Here is a 21,272-nt window from a genome sequence, read left to right as displayed (position 1 = left end):
TTCCATTCAATGTTTTTGTTAGTGCCACATGTATTGTCCTAAAGAAAGCAATTTTTTTGGCATTTTTTCATACTTTTTACTTTACTCATTTATTTTTTTATTTTAAAACTTACTCATTTTTTTCTTATATTTTTTTCTAAATCTATATCATTAATATAATTATATTTTTTTACTTAGCTGAAATTTTTAATTAACTAAAAGATATATTGATATCTTAAAGCTCTAAAATTGCAATGATAACATGTTTTAACCAATATTTACTTTGGAGTGCTTTCTATAACTTTAAATTAAAATTTTAAACAAACATCTTTTAAAATTAAAATATTATATTTGAAACAATTGTGACACATATTTTTGAATTTCTGAAAAATATATTAGCATGTGAAGTAACTAATCATTTCTTTTTCATTTATAAATTTAATTATTTATTATATTTTAATTTATAAATTATTTTACACTTATTTACCTTCATAACTTAAATTAAATAAAAATTACATTTTATCACAAATTTTTTTGAAGTTTTCATATTTTTCTAAGAATAAAGTATCTTGAAGTAATAAATATCTTAAAATAAAAAAATTAATAACAATCTTTTTTCAAATAGTTATAGAATTAACTTATGTTATTTTATAATTTCTCTATAGTTATTGTTTACTATTTATCTAATAGCAAAAAAATCTATGCAGATCACTTTTTAGTTGCAGTCTTAACTTTGATTTTTTTTCATCTTTAATTATTTTTTGCATCAATAAAACAAAGAAAAATAACTATAATCAAGCATGAAAAAATATAAATCTAAATACTAAAAAATAATTATTCAAGAAAAAAAAATAATTTCTAATATTTTAGATCTTCTTCGACATGTAAATAACAGTAAGGAACTTAAAACTATTTTTTAATAAAAAAAAACTAATTTCTAATATTCTAGATTGCCTTTAACATGTAAATAGCAGTTCAAGGAAAGAAATTAAAGACACATCCTCATATATCTGAAATTCAACCAAACAATAACCAAATATCAACAAAATCATTTAATTACATAAATACTTAAAACAAATAAAAAGATGTAAAATTTGGCATAAAAATCCTTACAGAAATAACAATATTTTTTTATATAATAAAGAAAACTGCAATGAGAGAGATCAAATAAAGAAAGAAAAAAGAAGTGAGACCCACAAAAAAAATAATAACAGTTCAAGAAAAGAAATTAAAGACAATTATTCATAGATCTAAAAATCAACCAAATATAAACCAAACATCAATAAAATCATTCAAAATAACTAGATATATAGCATAGAAAGCACTTATTAATTTTTTTCATTATGGATCTGCAATATTTCTTTTGGAACAAATTCTCTTTTTTTCTCCAAAGACAATGTCGATCAATTTGTCAATGCAACCTATGATTACTTTTTTCAATTTTGTTATATTAATGTGTTAAAGAAAAAAAAAAGATTATTTAAGGTTTTTTTTTAAGGTATATATATATATATATATATATATTATAAATATGGTTGAGTTCTTGTTGTTTATCGTAATAATATAACTTTTTATTTTATTTAAATTTTTTTAGTGGTACTTTATTAATTTAATATTTTCGAAATATTAAATATTTTGTGGTATATGTAGACGCGCTAATTTATTTTTTATTTATTATATTTGAATTATTATATTTTTTAAAAATTATTTTATTTTAATATTATATTTTATTATTATTTCTACTTTAATTTGCGCAGCTATTGACAAGGTTGTCGCGTGCCTATTAAAATAACCTAACTAGATCTCCTAACTAATAGTCGAACAAGTAAGGGTCGAATTCCCAGAGACTAAAGTAATAAAAACTAGTTAATCTTGACTTTAATTAATACTAAGTAAGTAACCAAATCGACGATTGAGAAAGAATTAATATAAGTTTAATTAATGAAAATAATAAGAATGAAAATAAATTCAAGGATAAAAAGCACCTAGAGTTAAGTATTCCCACTAGCATAATTAACGTAAAGATAATTTCCTACCCCAAACTAATTAAATAAATATTCATAAGGAAAAGTAAACCCTATAAAATACCATAGATCTCTCTCGAGTATCAATGGCTTTCCTAATATGCAATCAAAACCTACTCCAATGGAATCATGCAAATTAAAGACATTAAACTCAATATCCTGGCTTCCTAACAATCCATTCTACCTACTCCCGTGGAGAATTTTCATGTCCTTAATTGAAATATTCAAATTCATCAAACCCAACTCTCGTTGTGATAAAGACAATGGAATCATAACAATACTAATTATCCTTAATCTAATATTGGAATATGCACAATCAATAAAGCAAGAGCAGATTAATTTGGAGAATAAAAGGAACAAATCATACATCAATCATGGCTAGGGTTCACTTAACCCTATATTAGAAAACTACTCACTCATGATAATTAAATAAATAAAATAGATTATAAAAGAAAACATAATTAATAACAACTTAAAAAGGAAAAGGAAAATACTTGGATTGATAATTGAATGATGAGGTCCTTGATAAATCTTCAAAGCACAAAGAAAAGTAACATACAATAGAGAAGAAAAACACAACCAAAAACTAAGGAGAAAAGAAGGGGGCTGCCCTGGTCAAGTCCTCTCCACAAGCTGTTTATATGATAGAATATCTAGAAGTTTGGCTAGGTTTTCACCCTAAAAATTCGACTAAACAGGTGTCCAAAATGCAGTTTTGAAGATCCAACCACGGGCAGGTCGCAGCGTGGCATTGTAGGCCGCGAGAAAGGGGTGGAGTGGACTGTTTCTTTGCTTTATCATTAGCCTTGAAAGCCAAGTCGCGGAGTGGTCGCGGGATAGCTTCCCTTGCTCGTTTCGCGATATAAGATCCTCCTAGGCATGAGTATCTCTTTGATATCGTGCTTGACCATGAACGACTCTAGAAACATCCTCGCCAACGCCTAGCAACTCGAGTCAATTCCTACAAAAATAAAACAAAACGAACCCGAGGAGATAAATTCGAAAACAACGAATAATAGCTTTAAAAGATTAAAAATGCGAAGATAACATGAAGAACAACGTATATATATAGCATATAAAATACATTTATTATTGCATTATCAGCTATCATATTATAAAAAAAAAAGTCGTAATACTTGCACAAATACTAAGAAAAATCTTAGTAGTCTCAACATACTTAAGCACTAATAAAAAATTATGCAAAAATTTCACCAGATGACTCAATTGATAAAATTGATAAATATATATACTTCTCATATTTATTTATGTTAGCATATAATACATACAGAAATCTCCCAAAAATGTATTATATGTTTTATTTATAAAAGACTAATACAGGTGTAAGTAAAGATATCACAAAATTAAAAATAAAATTTATTTTTATAGTAATAAAATTTATTTACAAAAATATGCTCAAGTCAAATATACTAAAAATCAACCATACCAAAAATCTATATTAATAAATTCTTTCCACTTTATGCAAGTATTTTTACTTTATTATAAAAAAATTTTCCCTTCAATTTAAGATGGGAATTACTATTTTTTAAAAAAGGATAAGAATTATTAATATAAAATTGAAACTCAATTTCTAATATTTTTCAACACAAATATAATTTTTCAACAAGAAAATATATTTTTATTCAACAGATAAATAATAATTCAAGTAAAGAAATTGAAAACAAATTCTCTTTGAATATCAATAAAATATCGACTAAAATAAAAAAAAATAAAAAAAGTTCAAACTAGAATAACTTATTTTACATAAAATTTTAAAAAATAAACTTTTTCACATAGAACAAAATCCAACAAATTTTAAGAAAAATTCAAAATAATTATTTTATCTTTTACATAAAAAAAAAGCTGAAATGATAGATATCATAAAGAAAAAGAATAAAGAATTGATATCCAAAAAAATAATAATAATTTAAGATAAAATGATTGAAGATAATTCTCTATAAATCTGAAAATTAACCAAACATAAATTATATTATCTTAACATCAACCAAACATCAACAAAATATAATTCAACTAATACAATATCATAAGTTTCAATTTAATTGAATGATAATCTTGCAAGAATATTTTAGTAATTTAATATTTATTTATTAAGAATTTATTCTAGTGCTGCCATAACTTGGGCTCATCATGCTATACTCGCGGGTCAAAGTCAAGTTTCTCGCTTAGAAAGATTGGAGCGTTGATAAATATTTTTAATTTCTATTTATTTGTATGTTAATATATTTTTATGAACTTAATTTATTATATTTATTTTATATTATTTTAATATAATTTAATTAATAAATATTATTAAAGTGTATTTAAGAAAATAAAAATATATTTAAACACAAAACGGAGATATAAATATTTTCAAATAGCTCCATAGACACATAAACTATCCATTACATTGTACAAAGTCCTATTGGAACTACCACTCAACAAGCCAGGCCTTAGCACAGACCACGCCACTTTACTTGCTAGTTTGTCCTTGAGTGTATCCTGAATAGCATAGTAAAAGTTACAGCCACCGCTTGCTCTTGGGCAACCTCATCAAACTTGGTTTGCATTGTGGTTTTGCTGTAGTGAAATGGAGAATTTTTTTTCTTTTTTTTTTTTTTGTCTTTAAGTGGCTCCATTGGTACATTAATACAACACTCAAACTGTCAAACTAGTGATTCAACAATACTTCGGTAAGTTGCTATATTACTATACTCACAACCATGTACACCATTTACATTGACATCTGCCTATATTTCATTGACATGCCCAATAAGATGGAATGGAGCATCATAATGAGCAATGGAGTAGGTAGATTTACTTTCTATGGAAGTTGTGTTGGCCCATGGAGACCTGCTCAAGCTAACAAGTTCTTTTAGCTTCTTTGACAATGCTATCATTCTTTGCAAAACCTGAGAATGTCCTCCCAGCAATACAACGACTGAAAGGGTCCATCTCCTGGGACGATGCTGGTCACAACAGGATTTGTCATTGGAATTCTTGCCCAATTCAGATTAGCACCTTGAATGAACTGGAACAACTTGTGAAAGCCATCTAAAGTAGCCTTTTCGAAAGAGATTTCAGTGATCGGAGCAGCCATCAATGAAGAGCCGTAGTATAATTTGACCTCAAAATCTGATTTCATGTGTTTTACCTGGTATTGGATTTTCAATCTCCTGGCTTTCCGCTACAAAATATAGTACTGTAGTGACATGGAGAGTAACAAGAGGATTTGTATCCCCTTTAAATGCTTATGAAAATACCATGTTTTTTAAATGCCACACTTGAAATGCTTATAGACAGGCACTCGTCCCTCTCAGCTCATAAAGAACACATAATACCCAAACATATATTTTGACTATCTCTCTCACTCAAACACACACCTAAAGATACAAACTTTATCAAGATAAACAGAAGAAGATGTTGGATGTATGGATCAGCAGAAAGAGAAGGGGGCAACAATACCCATTTCATAAACTCAAATCCCTAAGCGGCACCATTTCAACAATCAACAACATGCCTCAACACCGACTCCACTATCATCAGATTCCTTTGCTCAGACGGAGCAGGATCTCTTGTCTATGCCTATGACAAAGCCGCCACCGACTTCTCTTCTTTGGCAATAACTTTTAAAATCCAAAGTAACAGCTTCAAAAGGACGTCATCGTCATTATTCTCGTTGTTGTCTTTAAGGGTATGAAGCTTTTACAAGGTGATGAAGATTTTTGTGCATCTTGTTTAGATTTGCAGATGTGTTTGGTGTTGGGACGTAAAAAAGTAAGTGAAAGGCGTAAAAATGTAAGGAATTAAAATAAAAGGTATTTCTGTAATTATTTAAAAAAAGTGTATGGAGTGTAATTTCCTCCTTAGACTAAGATGTGTGATTAAAGTTGATAAATGGGCTCCGAGAGTAGATCGAGCCGAATTGTATTAGAAGAGACCGTTGGAAAATGAGAAAGCAAAAAGGAAAAATTAAAAAAAAAAAATGAAGGCATATTTGTTTTCTCTTTTCTTTTCTTTGTCGTGCAAGCACTCAAGTACATTGATTTCATCAATCCCTTTGATCCCAATTTGGATTTCCACTAAAGGAATTGGAGAGGTACCAAACAATATTTGAGCTAATGCTTAAAGGTTAGTTTGTCTACATAATTCTCACCAACCATAAGTACAATTTGTTTGACTTTGAAATCCTCCTACCAAGATTTTAGAGACAGCCCATTGTTTGCCCTAAAAACCATTGGGCATCTACCAACCTATTCACCAACTCTCCTCCCAAAAAACAAAAATTTATATATATATATATTCTCATTTCCTTTCTTCTCTCCATAACATAGTGCAAGTTCTTGTTCTTTCTTTTTGTCAACATGGGCAATCTTGCTGCAAAATCAAGAATCTTGTGCTCTCTAATTGCAATAGCACTTGCTGTACTTTTCACCAAATTTGCATGCCCTGACCTCCTTAAACATGTCTCTTTGTCGCCCACTTCAGTCATCCTCCCTCTACTCTTACTTGCATGCCTGTTTACCTTCAGTTTTAACCACCCAACAAATCTCCCTCCTGGCCCTTTTTCAATCCCAATATTTGGCAACTGGCTTCAAGTTGGCAACGACCTTAACCACAGGCTTCTAGCATCCATGTCACAGTCCTATGGTTCTATATTCCTACTAAAACTTGGTTCTAAAAATTTAGCTGTTGTCTCAGACCCTGAGCTAGCCACCCAAGTTCTACACACACAGGGTGTAGAATTCGGGTCTCGCCCACGTAATGTTGTGTTCGATATTTTCACGGGCAATGGCCAGGACATGGTGTTCACAATTTACGGTGATCACTGGCGAAAAATGCGTAGGATTATGACACTGCCCTTCTTCACTAACAAAGTGGTGCATCATTATAGCAATATGTGGAAGCAAGAAATGGATTTAGTGGTGAGGGACCTGAGAGATAATGACAAGGTTTCAGGACAAGGAATTGTTATCAGGAAACGCTTGCAGCTGATGCTTTATAACATTGTGTATGGAATGATGTTTGATGCAAGGTTTCAGTCACAGGATGACCCACTATTTATTGAGGCTACAAGGTTTAATTCTGAGAGGAGTCGGCTGGCTCAGAGTTTTGAGTATAATTATGGAGATTTTATTCCTTTGCTTAGACCTTTCTTGAGAGGATACTTGAAAAAGTGCAGGGATTTGCAGCAGAGGAGGCTTGCTTTCTTCAACAACAATTTTGTTCAGAGAAGAAGGTACGTAGGGTTTCATTATTTTAACTAGCCACTTCTACTATTAACAATGTGTTCTTGTAGTTTCTAATAGTATTTTAAAAACCGAAGCCATGATCAAACCGGCCACTACTACCCTCAACAGTAGTAGTGTTTTAAAAATCGATCCGATGATTAAACCGACCACTGCTACTCTTAACAATGCATTTTTGTGATTTCTAACCAGTCTAAGCAACTGATCAAATCCAGTTTGACAGAATATCCGGTTTTAAACACCAGAGAGCGTCGAACTAGTTGCTACTAATTTATGGTTGAACCCGTACTTATCTGATTTAAAGAAAATATATATAATTTTTAATTTGATTTATGGCTGTTCATATTCACAGGAAGATAATGGCTGCAAATGGAGATAAACATAAGATAAGTTGTGCAATTGATCATATAATAGATGCTGAAATGAAAGGAGAGATAAATGAAGAGAATGTGTTGTATATAGTGGAGAACATTAACGTTGCTGCAATAGAGACAACATTATGGTCTATGGAGTGGGCTATAGCTGAGCTGGTGAACAACCCAACCGTTCAACAGAAGATCAGAGATGAAATCTCAATCGTCCTAAAGGGAAATCGAATCACAGAATCAAACCTACATGAATTACCTTACTTACAAGCCACAGTAAAAGAAACATTAAGATTGCATACCCCAATTCCCTTACTAGTACCCCATATGAACCTTGAAGAAGCAAAAATAGGGGGCTTTACCATTCCTAAAGAGTCCAAGGTGGTGGTCAATGCGTGGTGGCTGGCTAATAACCCTGAATGGTGGAAGAACCCGGAGCAGTTCCGGCCAGAGCGATTCTTGGAAGAAGAACTCCAGACGGAAGCTGTTGCTGGCGGAAAAGTCGACTTCCGGTACTTACCTTTCGGTATGGGCAGGCGGAGCTGCCCAGGCATCATACTAGCATTGCCAATTCTAGGACTTGTGATTGCTAAGTTAGTGTCAAATTTTGAGATGAAGGCTCCAATTGGGACAGGGAAGATTGATGTGAGTGAGAAGGGAGGTCAATTCAGCTTGCACATAGCTAACCACTCCACAGTTGTTTTTCATCCAATCCATGCATGATTTCATCTTTGGCGTTGCCTTTACTCTGTATAGTGGATTGGATATTGCAAAAATCAAATAAAATTTTGAATGATTATAAGATTGCTTCATGTTATTACAATTGCTTCATGTTCTTATAATCCTGGCAAATCTGATGTAATAATTTTGTGATAATTTTAGCCAATTTCTCCATCAAGGTCAAAGTCAAAATTGAGTATTGAGTAACGTGACATATAAGTTAGCATCCACGATAGAGGGCCACGTAAATTGCCATGTCAAATCCTAAATTGGCTAGAATCATCACAAAATTATAAAATGATACTATTTTTACTAAAATTAAAAACGATTGGAGAGTAATTTATTTTATATTTTGACTTTCTTTTGTTAATGGAATATTTCAAGTGCCCCTCTTAATGTTATACGTGTTGAGTTTCCACTACCATCAAATAAATAATTTTTTTCTCAAACATCTACCCACTAGTTTGATAGACATCTTATGTTACTTCATATTGGCCAATGTTTGGCAGACCAATTCGCAGTGTTCTTCAACTTGTCCAAGCTCACAACACTACTTCTTACCAGAAACTACACTATCTCCACTCCAGACATCTGCCTTCTCCAGGAGTGAAAATTGAAAAAGGCATACAATTATAAGGTATGTCTCCATCTACATTTCTACCATTGACAGAACAACATCATGTTGTCCCAGATGTGCAATTGAACTTAAAGGTGAGGAAGGACACTGAATTAGATTCTGTATCGCAGATGCAATACAATATTTCCAGCATACAGCATTCTCTATCTATGGTTATTTAACTTCGCTCATCAAAAACCCAAAACGAAGCACGTTACCTAAATAACCTCGAACATCTTTCGAGAAAAACATTTTCATAAAGATCCGACTCACCGCATGGTTAACAAGTGCAGCATTCTTAAAATAATTGCCTCAAAACTGCTAAGCAGAGAGAGAGAGAGAGAGAGTGAAAACATATTCATTAAGAGCCTTTAAGCAAGCAATGTTATTACTCATTTCATAAATGTACATTTCGCAAGATATAACCAACATACATACATCTGCTACTGAATAGAACTCAACGCAGGAAGAGATGAGGGTTGGGACCTAATAATTGCATGTTCTGGGCACATCTCAAGTAGCCACCAGTGGACAACTGCTGCATGATATGAACTTTTCTACCCACAGGCCAGGATGAGTGAATCCCTAAGGTCGTAAGAGCCTGCAAGAAGACTACTCACAGATAAAGAGAATTGGCAAACATAATACCTCGGCGAAGGCTTTCACTGGCCGCTGCAAATTTGTTCTCCAGACTGACTTCCCCGACAGCTTGAGCAGCCGCACGCAACTATAATAAGATAAGCCAATTCAATATATCCATAAATTATTTTACCACCTCTTCAATTTTCCTAACATAAACACTGCTTTAAACCAATTCCATGTAGTATAGCAAGAAAATAATTAGCAATCAACTAGGTATGCAGCATATCAAATAATTTCATCATATAGTTCCCACCCCATAATTTCAAAAATAAGTGCCATTTCACCGCAGAGAGATAATGGAATTAAGAGAATTACTACCAATCTTGGGCCTCAAACACCCGACCATTAAAAAAATTAAGTGCCTCAAGTACCTGACCTTAAAGTCAAACAATGCAAACACCATCCCTTCCAGCATTGGCAAATGCTGGAATTAAAATCATATAATAGTATTGGTAGTGTGCTTAACAAAACTTATCTTCTTTTACAAACAATTATTAGATGGTCGAAGCAGTTTCCCTCCAAAATAAAAAACAACAAGATCAGCATCTTTTGTCCATGCTACAAGTGATTGTTAATTTTAAAATCAATTATAAGTGGAAAAGTTAAAGTAACATATGAACTACTAATAAGGCTGCCTGATAAATAATACATACCAACCATACAGGAGTTTAATAAAAATGCCAATTAACATTAAGTAATCTAATCTTCCACCACTGCAGTACAGAGGCAAGGCTGACACTCCTTCCTCTTATTCCAGATATTTGTTTTAGTTAAGCATCCCAACCACCATTACAATTTAAAGCTATTATATCATCCATTCCATTTCAGTAAAAAGAACTATAGACCCATGATTTGAGTTATTTTCCAATAATGGTAATTTTTATATATTGCATAGGGGAAACCTTCAACAGAGCTACAAAATGCAAATCATGACCAAAAAAATGTTCAAATTGTTGAAGTTACTAAGGAAATTTTGTATCTATACTAGATGATAACCTATATATTAAATTTTCATCTTAAAAAAATATCAAACGACTTGGATTGCATTGCAGGGGAATACTCCAGATTAACAATTCGATATATAGCAGTATGACCTTTAAAATTCTCGTTTAGTTATCTCAAATAGGTAGTGACAAAGAAAATGCAGGAAACCAAAATAACTTGCATTAACAACAAAAATTGATCCCCTCCAAAATATTTTGGAAATGATACATAGAAGTACTTTGACAATTTTTTTTATGTGGTTGTGTTTCGAGATAAATTGAGGTATGGGTTGTCGTTGTTAACAATTTAAGGTATATTAGCCTAATGCTATTATGGGTAGATGATGTGGCATTGACATTTCTGAAATTATAGAGCCATGTCAGCAATGTCATTGCTACATCAGCTCCGTTTTACAGCATTATGGGAAAATACCTTAAATGACTAAGAGAGCAAACCCTATAACCTGATTTATCACAAACAAAAACCACGTTTAAAAGACTGTCAAATCTAAACCACAAACAAAAAGTTACAATTCATAGATATAAACTAAATGCATATATTTTTTTATTAGGAGTAACATAATGAAGTTGTTAACCTTACTCAAGAGTGCACCATAAATATTTATATCAATATTGAATAGGAGACCAATAAAGAAGAAATGAAGTGTATGAAAAATTGATGCACTGAATAAATACTTAATTATTTAAAAAACAAACAAATGAAATTTACATAATTTAGTTTGTTGTTTGTGGTTTCAATTTTGACAGTTTTCTTTATGTGGTTTTGATTTGTAACAAATCAGGGTATTATGGCTTGTGACAGCAATTTAAGGTATTTTTACGTAACGCCGTTAAAGGAGTTAACATGGCATGAACATTTTTGATGTGATACTGACATCACTGACATGTCAGTCATATTAGGGCCACGTCGCCTGCCCATAGCAGCATTAAACCAATATATCTTAAATTGCTAACATAGATATACATACCTTAATGTATAACGAAAAATACCACATGAAAAAATGTCAAAGGTGTAAACTACATGGTACTTTCTTGTACTTTCTACATAAGAACTTATATCACTTGTATTAGAAACTGAATAAAATATAGAGACAACAAGCCAACAACAATAAAGTGAAATAATATGCTGGCATCGGTTGATAATATTCCTTCTCAAAGTCTAGTGCAGCACCAGTCGAAAAGATACTCTGCTTACCTTGCCAACATTTTCATGTATAAACTATTCAATGCATTATCTAACCATATAACATCAGTGGCATAGGGTATACATTGAAGGTAATCCAGGCTTTCTCTTTTCTTTTAATAATTTTTACTTTCTGCTTCTCAAACTTTATCAAATTGTTAAGGTTTTGCATATAACATTTCTACAACAAGATCCATTGATAAAGAGCTTATACAATAAACAAAAGTCTATAAATAACTTTTTCCTTGAAGAGAAATAACACAATAGGCCATCAGAATTTCATTGCAAGCAGAATGCAATCCATCATTGAGATAGAAATTTTAAGAATTTACCTGGTTCAAAAACTCGTCTAGTCTCCTAGCACTCCTGATAATACTACCTTCAAAGATATCAGTCATTTGTATAACATCTGCAAAACTAGCTCCCTGAAAGAAGAAAGAAATAAAAGGAGGGGAAAAGGGCACATGTCAAAAGCTAAACTGAGAACATGAGGAATCAAAATTCTAAATTGATGCAGCTAATCAGCCATATAAGATATCACAGCATCAAAGAACAAAAACAAAAGAATCGATGATCAAATCCACCAATGACCTTTGGTTCTTGGAGAATTTCCCCTTGCCAGATTTGACTTTGTACCAGGACAACTTAGATAGGCTCAAAGCCCAAAGAATGAAAAAGAACGTCGCAGTATGTTAATGGCCAGAATAGAACAAGTGAAACAAGCAAATGCCACATAACATAGGTGCCACGGAATATAACACAATAGAGAAAAATGACTGATATAGCCAGCCTCAAATACATGAGAACTAAGGAGTCGAGAGTTGATTGAAACTAAATTTTACTAGCTGTTGGAATTCAGCATCACTCAAGAAAGAATAAATATAAACTAAATCACAAAGACAAATAAAAACAAGTAAGCTGAATTTAGTAGAGTTTCAAAAGAAGCTTTTCTATCAATGACTCTAGAAAGTATACATATTAAAAAATGTTGTTTGGTGTAGGTGAAAAGGAAGCAGATATGATCACATAAGGAATTGAACTTGATGGCACAACATGTTACAGCGACAGCAAGCAATTGACTTCTGACACCAAATGACGTAAAAGTCTAGGTCCTAGATCCAAAATTAACTTTAATTCTATGACTTTGAGAAATATCTATGAAGGAATCAATTATGGTCAAAAGGTGGTGAAATCAACAGCGGCAATGATTGACATTAATGACAACAAACTGACTCTGACACCATCAAAAGTAGAATTCTAGGTCCTAAATTTATACGTACTTCCAGAAAAACAAGAGAAAATGTATCTGTGAGCTTAAATCCTTGGAATAAATAGAAAATATTAAATGACTACTAAAATTATAATATTGAATACAATTAAACTGCTTAAAGCCCTAAAGACGCAAAAGGCTTGCATTACGAGCATCCCCCAAGAAAGGATTGGATTGCTGTAATAACTTGAGTTTTGCCTATGGCCTGGTAAACTGAATAACATCCTTCGTTTAAAATTCCCATAATGCATCAAAAAGGGACATGATCAGGTTAAGATCTACCCCTTCCAAATTAACCAGTCTATGCATAAACGAAGACTAACCTTTGACCAACAATAAACCACATCCATCAAAAACGGCCTCACTGTTGATTCCACGTACTCATCCACATTTACGTCCAATTTACATTCATATTGTATCTGCAGTCATTCAACGGAATTTCTAAATATTTTCAAATCCTAGCCAATTGCATATGTGAAAAAGTAACAAGAAAGAAAAACACACCTCTGCTACTTTTCTTGCACTCTCTTGGAGTTGTTGCAATGGTTTGGCAAGCTCTGATCTCAAATGTATTTGCTCATTAGATTTATCTACAGGAATGAAGCAACTTGCAAGAGCAGCAACTTGGTGATGATCGAGATCGTTGAAGGTACCTTATAAAAAATACAAACCCAAGTTACAAACATAGTCAGATGGATCAAGCTACAATTAGTTTGACCATTGACCAGTCCAAGACCAGCTCCAAAGTCCATCAGCATTAAGCATCAATAATCATTAATAAAACTTTCATCCAGCCTCTTGCAGAAAATACTGTATTATTGTTAAGATATGATACTCTAAACAAGGAAAAGAAATTTTGAAGTCCTTAAGTCATGATACATAATATGTAAAATTAGCTTATTCTTTTTCTAAATGCTACCTGGTACAGTTCCTGTTAATAGATTTGCTCTTTGAATTATTCTTTTTGTAACTGAGATTTTATTATCGATGAATTTTCATAATTATAAAAAAAAAAAAAAATCAGTGCGGAGTCAAAAGCTTGAGGTCATCGCGCATTTTCTCAAACTCTGACATGGTCAGCCTTGACCTTATGCACTCAATGCCAACAGCAACCTGGCCAGACAACAAACCAGCGTTGAAACAAAGATTCTGCAGAGCATCAAACAATCAAGAGAGTGGTCATCAATTCACCATTGAACATCAATTCAGTAACAAGTAGTTCATCTCCTGTGTCTATCAAACAGGCTGCCCTGCCTTTTAGCTGAACCACACCATCTGCATCTATATGGCCGAGCCTCTTCAAGACTCGCGAACGATTCTTCAGTTCATCACGAAATTTTTGGAGCTGGAAAACAAGAAATTAAAACAAAAGGTAGGTTGGTCAGAAATAATGGAAAATAAGAGAACAAAGTAAAATATGGTAACTTTATTAATAGACAGGAAAAGAAGCTAGCAGTGCAAACCTTTTTAAGAAACACTAGCCCACACCAATCTCGTGAGCTAGTTTACATACTACGTGAACGAACAATTTGAAAAAAGCAAATACCTGTGAATCTCGCATTTTTGACTTAAGTTGTTGAATTTCATGATTCACCTCTGCCTTCCTTTGGAAATTTCTAATCTGATTCATATCTTGAGACTGCACAAAACAAATCAAATAAATGTGTTTGCTAAGAAAACTGCTTTATGCAACATTAGGTAGATAATTTTCAACAGTGCAGCACTCCACTACCTCAAAGCTTTTATAAGAAAATGATAATGGTGTGGAGTTGAATTACTTGATTTTAAATGATATGACAAACCTTGTGTAGTGGATGAGCATGTAACTTCTTCTCCATATTCTCAATCTGGTTAACCAAATCAACAATTTCAGGATCCTCAATTTTCATGTCCTGCAGATTAATATAAACATGACCATGAGACAAATAACAGCAGCAATATCAGAGTACTAGTTCAAAACCAAGGGCCAAGAGAACACAACAGTAGTTATAAGAAAAGAAATTCTAATGAGAAAGAAACATAAGGTAAACTGTCAAGCAGGACAAGAAATCCTCCTATATAACTCAACACACAACCACAAGAAAGATCATAGAAACGAAAAGAAAAAAGGCTAAAATAGCAATGTCCTTGAATCATGTTGGATAACGCTTAAATAAACACACCTAAAAGTTTCGGGACAAAAAAAACTTGAAACACCATCTTCTCTCAGAATAAACTGATTTTTGAAAATATAAATATTTCTCTTCACTCATAAGACAGTAAAAAGGCAAGATTTCAAAGAACTTGGCGTCTTACCTACCACCAAATCCTCTCCATTTTCAAACCAAGACAAGTCCAAAAACTCTGGACACACTCAATGCTCCTCAAAACAAGCTAAAATAGTGGTTCCAAATTTCCCGAGCCACCTAACAATGTAAGAAATGATAATGAGTCTCTATGCTGTTCTACAGGGAGACTCCAGTGTTTAAGACTTTGAATTCCAAATTTCCAACTTAAACATCGATTAGAATAGGTAGTCCAAAGGATTACAGAGGACTATACACCATTGTATAACCCAAGGCCTCAACTGCCTTCCCGAGAAGGCCAAGAGGTGAAAGGAAAGGACGTTAGAAGGACTTTATCATTTTTTTCTAAATCCCCTTTCTTGAAAAATAAAGTTAATTTCTGCTCAAACTTACCTTTACAGGATTCAATTTTGGAAGACCATCAGGAAACCGAGTTCCCAACTCCTGCACAGCAAGTAGTATACTCTGTCTTGCTTCTAGTGGTCGGAGGTCAGAAGGGACAGATATTCTGACTTTACTTAGAGCAGAAATCAAAGGCAACTGAACAGGGACCTAAAGAAGATGTAAACAGATATCATGATCTTCAAACTTAACCAAACTCTTATTGAAATCAATTGCTTGATAACCACGTGACTGAAGAAGTAACAAATTTATAAATATAACTTACCACATGCATTTCACCCTTTTCTCCAGGCCGAGGCGGACAAGGTCTCGGTCGTGAACCACTCTCACTTGATGCAGGTGAACAATGAAGTAAAGTATCCACTATATAACCACCACCACGTGATGGCAATGTGCCTAACCCAGCAGCAGGTTTTTTTACAACATTCACCACAACTCCCCAGCCCCAATCAGTTCCACCTTCTCTTACCCTGATCTGCAATATAAACAAGCAGTACAGGGTAGAATTAAAATACGAACCATATGCTCTCCTAATTTTATTTTGGCCCAAGGGATCATCCCATCCTTTCAGGATAGCACAGCCATATATTTCAAAATCTAAGCTGACACAAGTGAATTTTCTATAAAGATGTTTTCTCTCTCTCTGTCTATGCATGCATGATGCACCATCTCTTCCCACCCAAACCTTATATACATGCATTTACGTCCTTCTCCTCTGTGCTTCCCTAACCTTATTTTGTCCTAAGAGATTATCCTTTCAGGAATAGCCATATGTTTTGAAACCTAATCTGGCACATGGGTGCATAAATATTGTATGAAGAAGCTGTCTACACAAATCCTCAAGTGTGAAGAAAGATACATATTTTAATATATATGCACATACATGTTAGCACATGCTTACTAATTTTATACACATACTACATGTTAAACTCAAAAAATGCACTACTAAAAAAGAAAATTAAGGTGGGAAAAGAAGTTCCCACTAATGAGGAAAAAAGTCCAACTATTGAAAACAAATTCTCTGTTTTAGCTGGATTCAAACTTTCAAAAGAACAGTGAGGCTAAGTACCAATCGTCCAGTGCAAAGATAATAAAGAATCCTTTCAGGCCTGGTTATTTCTGCCATCATCTTCTTCTCAAGTTGGGCCATCTCAAGCTTCAAATTGTGATATTCAGCTACTTCAGCCTATACAAAACAACAGAACTTCATATATCATGCGATATTAAGTATTTAATGAGAAAAAGTAACATAAAAACATATTTTTAGGGAAAAGGATTACCTCTCCTGAAGCATCCAGCACTGCAGCTTCCTCCTCCAGTTTTGAAACTTTCTTCCCTATATCAGGTAAAGCCTAAAGATAAAAAGATTTATGAGCAACTGATCACCACAGGCACCATATACAAATACCAACGGAAAATGGGATTCAGTAGAAAACCTTCTCATACTGAAATTGGTGGAATGAGTTTTTAATAACATGTTCAGCAGTAAACTGGCCTTCCGCACGCCTCATTAGATTTAAAATTGAATAGTAGCTCAGTCTGAATGTACTAACTAGGGGAGCCGGTTTACCCAAAATCATGTCCTTAATGGTATTCATCTCCATCTACAAAAGCAAAAGGACAATGGATAATTTTTAAGGAGAAGACCACATTGTATTCTGAAAACATACAGCAAGAGACCATAACATGCAGCCATAAAAGAAAATTTCTCAAACTGGAAGCCTGTGCACGAGTTTGTAGAAGTTTATAATAAAAATGGAGCTGTATATTTACACATGCAAAAACCAAATTTAAAGCTAAAATGAAGATATACTGTTGACAGTGAATATCACTTTCTATAACAATAAAATTGACAGAAGAATGCTATAACAAATGCTAGCATTTACCAAGAAAAAGTTAGGAACTTAAATAAAAAGCACAGAGAGACATGTAGCTGTAACATTACCCGCTCATCAATCATTATTATACAAATACCGCGATCATCTTTGCCACGGCGTCCAGCCCTTCCACTCATCTACAAAAAAAGGTACATCAAAGTAAATATACAAATCCAAATCGACATGTGTACACATGTAACTGCATCTCAAATGCTCTAAGGAAAAAGAAACAGAGTCTTTATTAACTTGGATATACTCCCCAGATCCAATGTAGCGATGGCTATCACCATCCCACTTCTTAACAGCTGTGAACACAACAGTCTTTGCAGGCATGTTTAAACCCATGGCAAACTGCCACAAAGAAAATTAATTACAAAAGTTAAGCTAGAAGCTAAGAAAACAACAATCATGCTGCTGATCATTGGATGAATTAAAGGTAAACCTCCCCAATTCACGCACCTCCATCCCTCAGGGGTGCCCCATTGTGAAGATAAACACTTACTGTCTCTGTGGCAAAAAGGGCCTTTACAAGGCCTTCCTGAAAAAGAAGCTCTACAAGTTCCTTGATGACAGGAAGAAGGCCAGAATGATGGACAGCAATGCCTCGCTGAAGTAGTGGCAGCATCAACTCAATAGCAGGCAGGTCTCTGTCTTCCTCATTCAAGCAGAGTATTGCATTCTTAAATACTTGTTCCACAACATCCTTTTCCTCTTGGGTATTAAAATCAAGTTTAGACATAGACATTGCATGTTGTTCACACTCTCTTCTACTGAAGCTGAAGACTATAACTGGTTGAAATTTTCGTTCCATAATCATCTGCAATTCCATATGAAAGCCAAAGCATAAGCACAATTATTCTATAAATTAGCAAACAAGTGAATTTAACAAATAGCAAACATATATTACTCTAATCTTGAGAATCCACATCAGAAGATGCATACTTGAGAATTTTCATTTTTAAAATTTCATACTAATTGAATCTGAGACCTTGGGAACAAGGAATAAGATATGGCAGTAAAGCAATAGTTTTCCAAGGACCAAAATCTTTTTGTTCAATTATCCTTAGGAATTTTTCTTCTAAATAGTTTGGGCTTTCTTCAGATATGTATTCTAAGCTAATGCCAGCAGGATCCAAGAGCGTTTATTTAAATATATATATTGCCCTCATTTGTTTCCTTTTACACATTTCTAAGGTATAATAATTGCATTTCAAAGATTACTAACACCACCATGCCTTGCCACAAGACGAGGGAATTTAAAAAATTTCATTTTTATTTCTTTCTATGTACCAGAGCAATGCGTATACCAATCAAGACGAAAATAAATGGCAAAAGATAGAAGAAATATAACAACAAAAAGATAATTAAGGCACTTAAACTTGAGCAATAACTACAGGCACACCTTGACAATCTTGTATATGTCAGAACCAGCAGAAGCATTCCCAGCTTTAGCAATTCTTCCACTTCCTTTACCATTTGAGCTCTTATTCCAATCACCAACTTTCTGTTTTGTAAAGGTGTCTTGAAGTTTCACAAAATTGTCTTCCCTGAACTGCTCATTCTCATCAACCACAAGATACAACCCAACACCGCCCATAGGAAAAACGTAATGCTGCAAAGGTGTCGGTCGAAAATCAGTGTAAACAACATGACAAGGCTGCTTATGCAAATGACAAATCCACTCAGCAAATTCAGTAGCATTTGACATAGTTGCAGAAAGAAAAACCATCTTAATTTCAGGTGGCAAAAATATAATACTCTCTTCCCAAACAACCCCACGTTCACGATCCTTCATATAATGAATTTCATCAAAAATTACCCAAGCAACTTCTTTCAAGATCTCTGATCCTCTATAAAGCATACCTCTAAGAATCTCAGTCGTCATAACTAAACAACTAGCATTAGGAGAGAGAGTAACATCACCAGTCATTAAACCAACATCTTGAAATTCCTGATGTAACTCTCTGTACTTTTGATTACTCAAAGCTTTCAAAGGAGATGTATAAATAACTCTTTGCTTATCTCTAAAAGCCATAGCAATTGCATACTCCGCAACTGCAGTTTTACCAGCAGATGTATGAGCAGAAACAAGAACAGACTCATTTCTTTCTAAGCATGCTACTGATACTTTCTGAAACGGGTCGAGTTCAAAAGGGTAAGTCTTTGCATTATCTCCATTAAATTCAGGATTAGACAGAGTACCATGGATGCTTTCCTCTTTAGTTGAAACGTACCCAATAGGTACAGCAACCTCATGAACACAAGTTCTTGTTAAATTTCTTCGCTTTTGAGCAGATTCTTGTTGTGGGGTATCTCCAATTTCTGTTTCCTTACGCTTCACGGTTGGTGTTGGTGACTCCTCCATTGCTAAAGATTTCAAAGTTTATCAGTTTAACCAGAAGATGTCACAAACTCGTAGAAATTTACCAACTAATTAAAGCACATAAAAATAGCAAATAAGAGTTGCAGTCAGGTTTACCTGAGAATTATAAATAACAAAAACGGAGCCGACCGCAGCGAAGAAGAGGAGAGGCGGCTGAGTTACTGGTATGCTGAAAAAGGGCTTCTAGTGTAGCAGCAAGCCTACTTTTTTTCTTCGCCTTCAACAAAGGCCCAAGGAATTATAACGACTCGGGGGTCGTTCGGGACGAAGAATTGGAAAAGACTTTTTCCGATCCCAAATTCTATTTCTTTTGTCCTTTAAATTTTTGAAAAAAATTAAGAAACTTATTCGATCTTTTGTATAATATAATTTATAATTATAAATATAATATTAAATTTCTAAATTTTTAATTAAATATTTTAAATTTATATAATATTAGACAAAGGTATCAACTCGTATAAATAGAAATGCAACTTATAAAATTAAATTAAATTTAAACAAATGTCCTTTAATATTGTCTTTGATCTTTCCGGAATGATAAGGAAGAGAATTAATTTTTTAAATAACTTATAAAATTAAATTAAAAATATAATTTATTAATCAATAAAATTAATAAAAAAAATTATAAATTTAAATATAAATTTAAGTTTTATGAGTAAAAATAAATACACATGTTAAAATAAAAAATTTATATATCAAAATTAAATATATATGTCACAAAATTTATATTTTATATAATATTAAAATATAATTAATATATTATTTTTACTATTAGAATCAGTATTTAATTAGAAATGTAACTTATTAATTAATAAATTAATATAAAAATTATAAAATTACATATAAATTTAAATTTTATGTGTCAAAAGAAAATATACATGTCAAAATAAAAAATTTATATGTCAAAAACTAAGTATATCTGTCAAAAAATTTGGATTTCAGAAATTAATATATTAAAAATTGATCTATATTATTAAAAATATAATTAATTTTTAATATCCAACAATTTTAAATATACTCTAAAAATGTAAGTTTTTCTATTTCATTGTAACACAAATTTATTTAGTATAATTTTCTAATTTTTTCTCAAAAAGTATTACATTTTCTAATATTTGATAAATAAAAGATATAACTTCTATAAGAAAACTAGTTCTTGATGGAATTTGTTTCCTAATATGGCGTGTATATTATATATATGTTTAAAAATCTTATAACATGTATACAATATTGATTAATAATTTAATATATAAATTATTACAGTTATGAAATTACAAAGAAA

General features: G+C 32.6%; 2 protein-coding genes and 1 pseudogene across 3 annotated transcripts; 1 reads left to right on the top strand and 2 right to left on the bottom strand.

Moving 5' to 3' along the window:
• Window positions 1–4,365: 4,365 nt before the first annotated feature.
• On the bottom strand, window positions 4,366–5,471 carry LOC112537145 (annotated as a pseudogene).
• Window positions 5,472–6,312: 841 nt separating this feature from the next.
• LOC8261059 (cytochrome P450 CYP73A100) lies at window positions 6,313–8,434 on the top strand. Its single transcript, XM_002534950.4, has 2 exons — window positions 6,313–7,236; window positions 7,599–8,434. Exons 1-2 carry the CDS (start codon window positions 6,362–6,364, stop codon window positions 8,332–8,334), a joined length of 1,611 nt encoding a protein of 536 aa, XP_002534996.2. The 5' UTR covers window positions 6,313–6,361; the 3' UTR covers window positions 8,335–8,434.
• An 855-nt stretch (window positions 8,435–9,289) lies between these two features.
• LOC8281906 (DExH-box ATP-dependent RNA helicase DExH10) lies at window positions 9,290–20,310 on the bottom strand. Of its 2 annotated transcripts, XM_048370595.1 has the most exons (17): window positions 20,090–20,308; window positions 19,013–19,977; window positions 18,113–18,427; window positions 17,857–17,961; window positions 17,679–17,747; window positions 17,170–17,337; window positions 17,014–17,085; window positions 16,803–16,919; window positions 15,999–16,208; window positions 15,725–15,883; window positions 14,849–14,938; window positions 14,593–14,685; window positions 14,238–14,391; window positions 13,551–13,699; window positions 13,370–13,465; window positions 12,109–12,201; window positions 9,290–9,674 (listed from the first exon to the last, which is right to left on the bottom strand). In XM_048370595.1, exons 2-17 carry the CDS (start codon window positions 19,973–19,975, stop codon window positions 9,564–9,566), a joined length of 2,964 nt encoding a protein of 987 aa, XP_048226552.1. In that variant the 5' UTR covers window positions 19,976–19,977; window positions 20,090–20,308; the 3' UTR covers window positions 9,290–9,563. The 2 variants fall into 2 exon arrangements, with proteins under 2 accessions (XP_048226552.1, XP_025015247.1); XM_025159479.2 differs by lacking the exons at window positions 9,290–9,674; window positions 12,109–12,201; window positions 13,370–13,465 and having other exon boundaries at window positions 13,571–14,159; window positions 20,090–20,310.
• Window positions 20,311–21,272: the final 962 nt, after the last annotated feature.

This window comes from Ricinus communis, chromosome 2 (genome assembly GCF_019578655.1).
Source record: "Ricinus communis isolate WT05 ecotype wild-type chromosome 2, ASM1957865v1, whole genome shotgun sequence".
Taxonomy (NCBI): Eukaryota; Viridiplantae; Streptophyta; class Magnoliopsida; order Malpighiales; family Euphorbiaceae; genus Ricinus; species Ricinus communis.
The sequence above is the reverse complement of the archived record's forward strand: the minus strand, read 5'-3'. Positions and strand labels throughout refer to the sequence as shown.

Coding starts and splice junctions, on each gene's coding strand:
- LOC8261059 (XM_002534950.4), top strand. CDS start 6,362: ATGGGCAATCTTGCTGCAAAATCAAGAATCTTGTGCTCTCTAATTGCA. Junction 7,237..7,598: donor AATTTTGTTCAGAGAAGAAG/GTACGTAGGGTT, acceptor TCATATTCACAG/GAAGATAATGGCTGCAAATG.
- LOC8281906 (XM_048370595.1), bottom strand. CDS start 19,975: ATGGAGGAGTCACCAACACCAACCGTGAAGCGTAAGGAAACAGAAATT. Junction 15,884..15,998: donor AAAAGGGTGAAATGCATGTG/GTAAGTTATATT, acceptor CATCTTCTTTAG/GTCCCTGTTCAGTTGCCTTT. Junction 9,675..12,108: donor TAGACGAGTTTTTGAACCAG/GTAAATTCTTAA, acceptor ATCTTATTATAG/TTGCGTGCGGCTGCTCAAGC.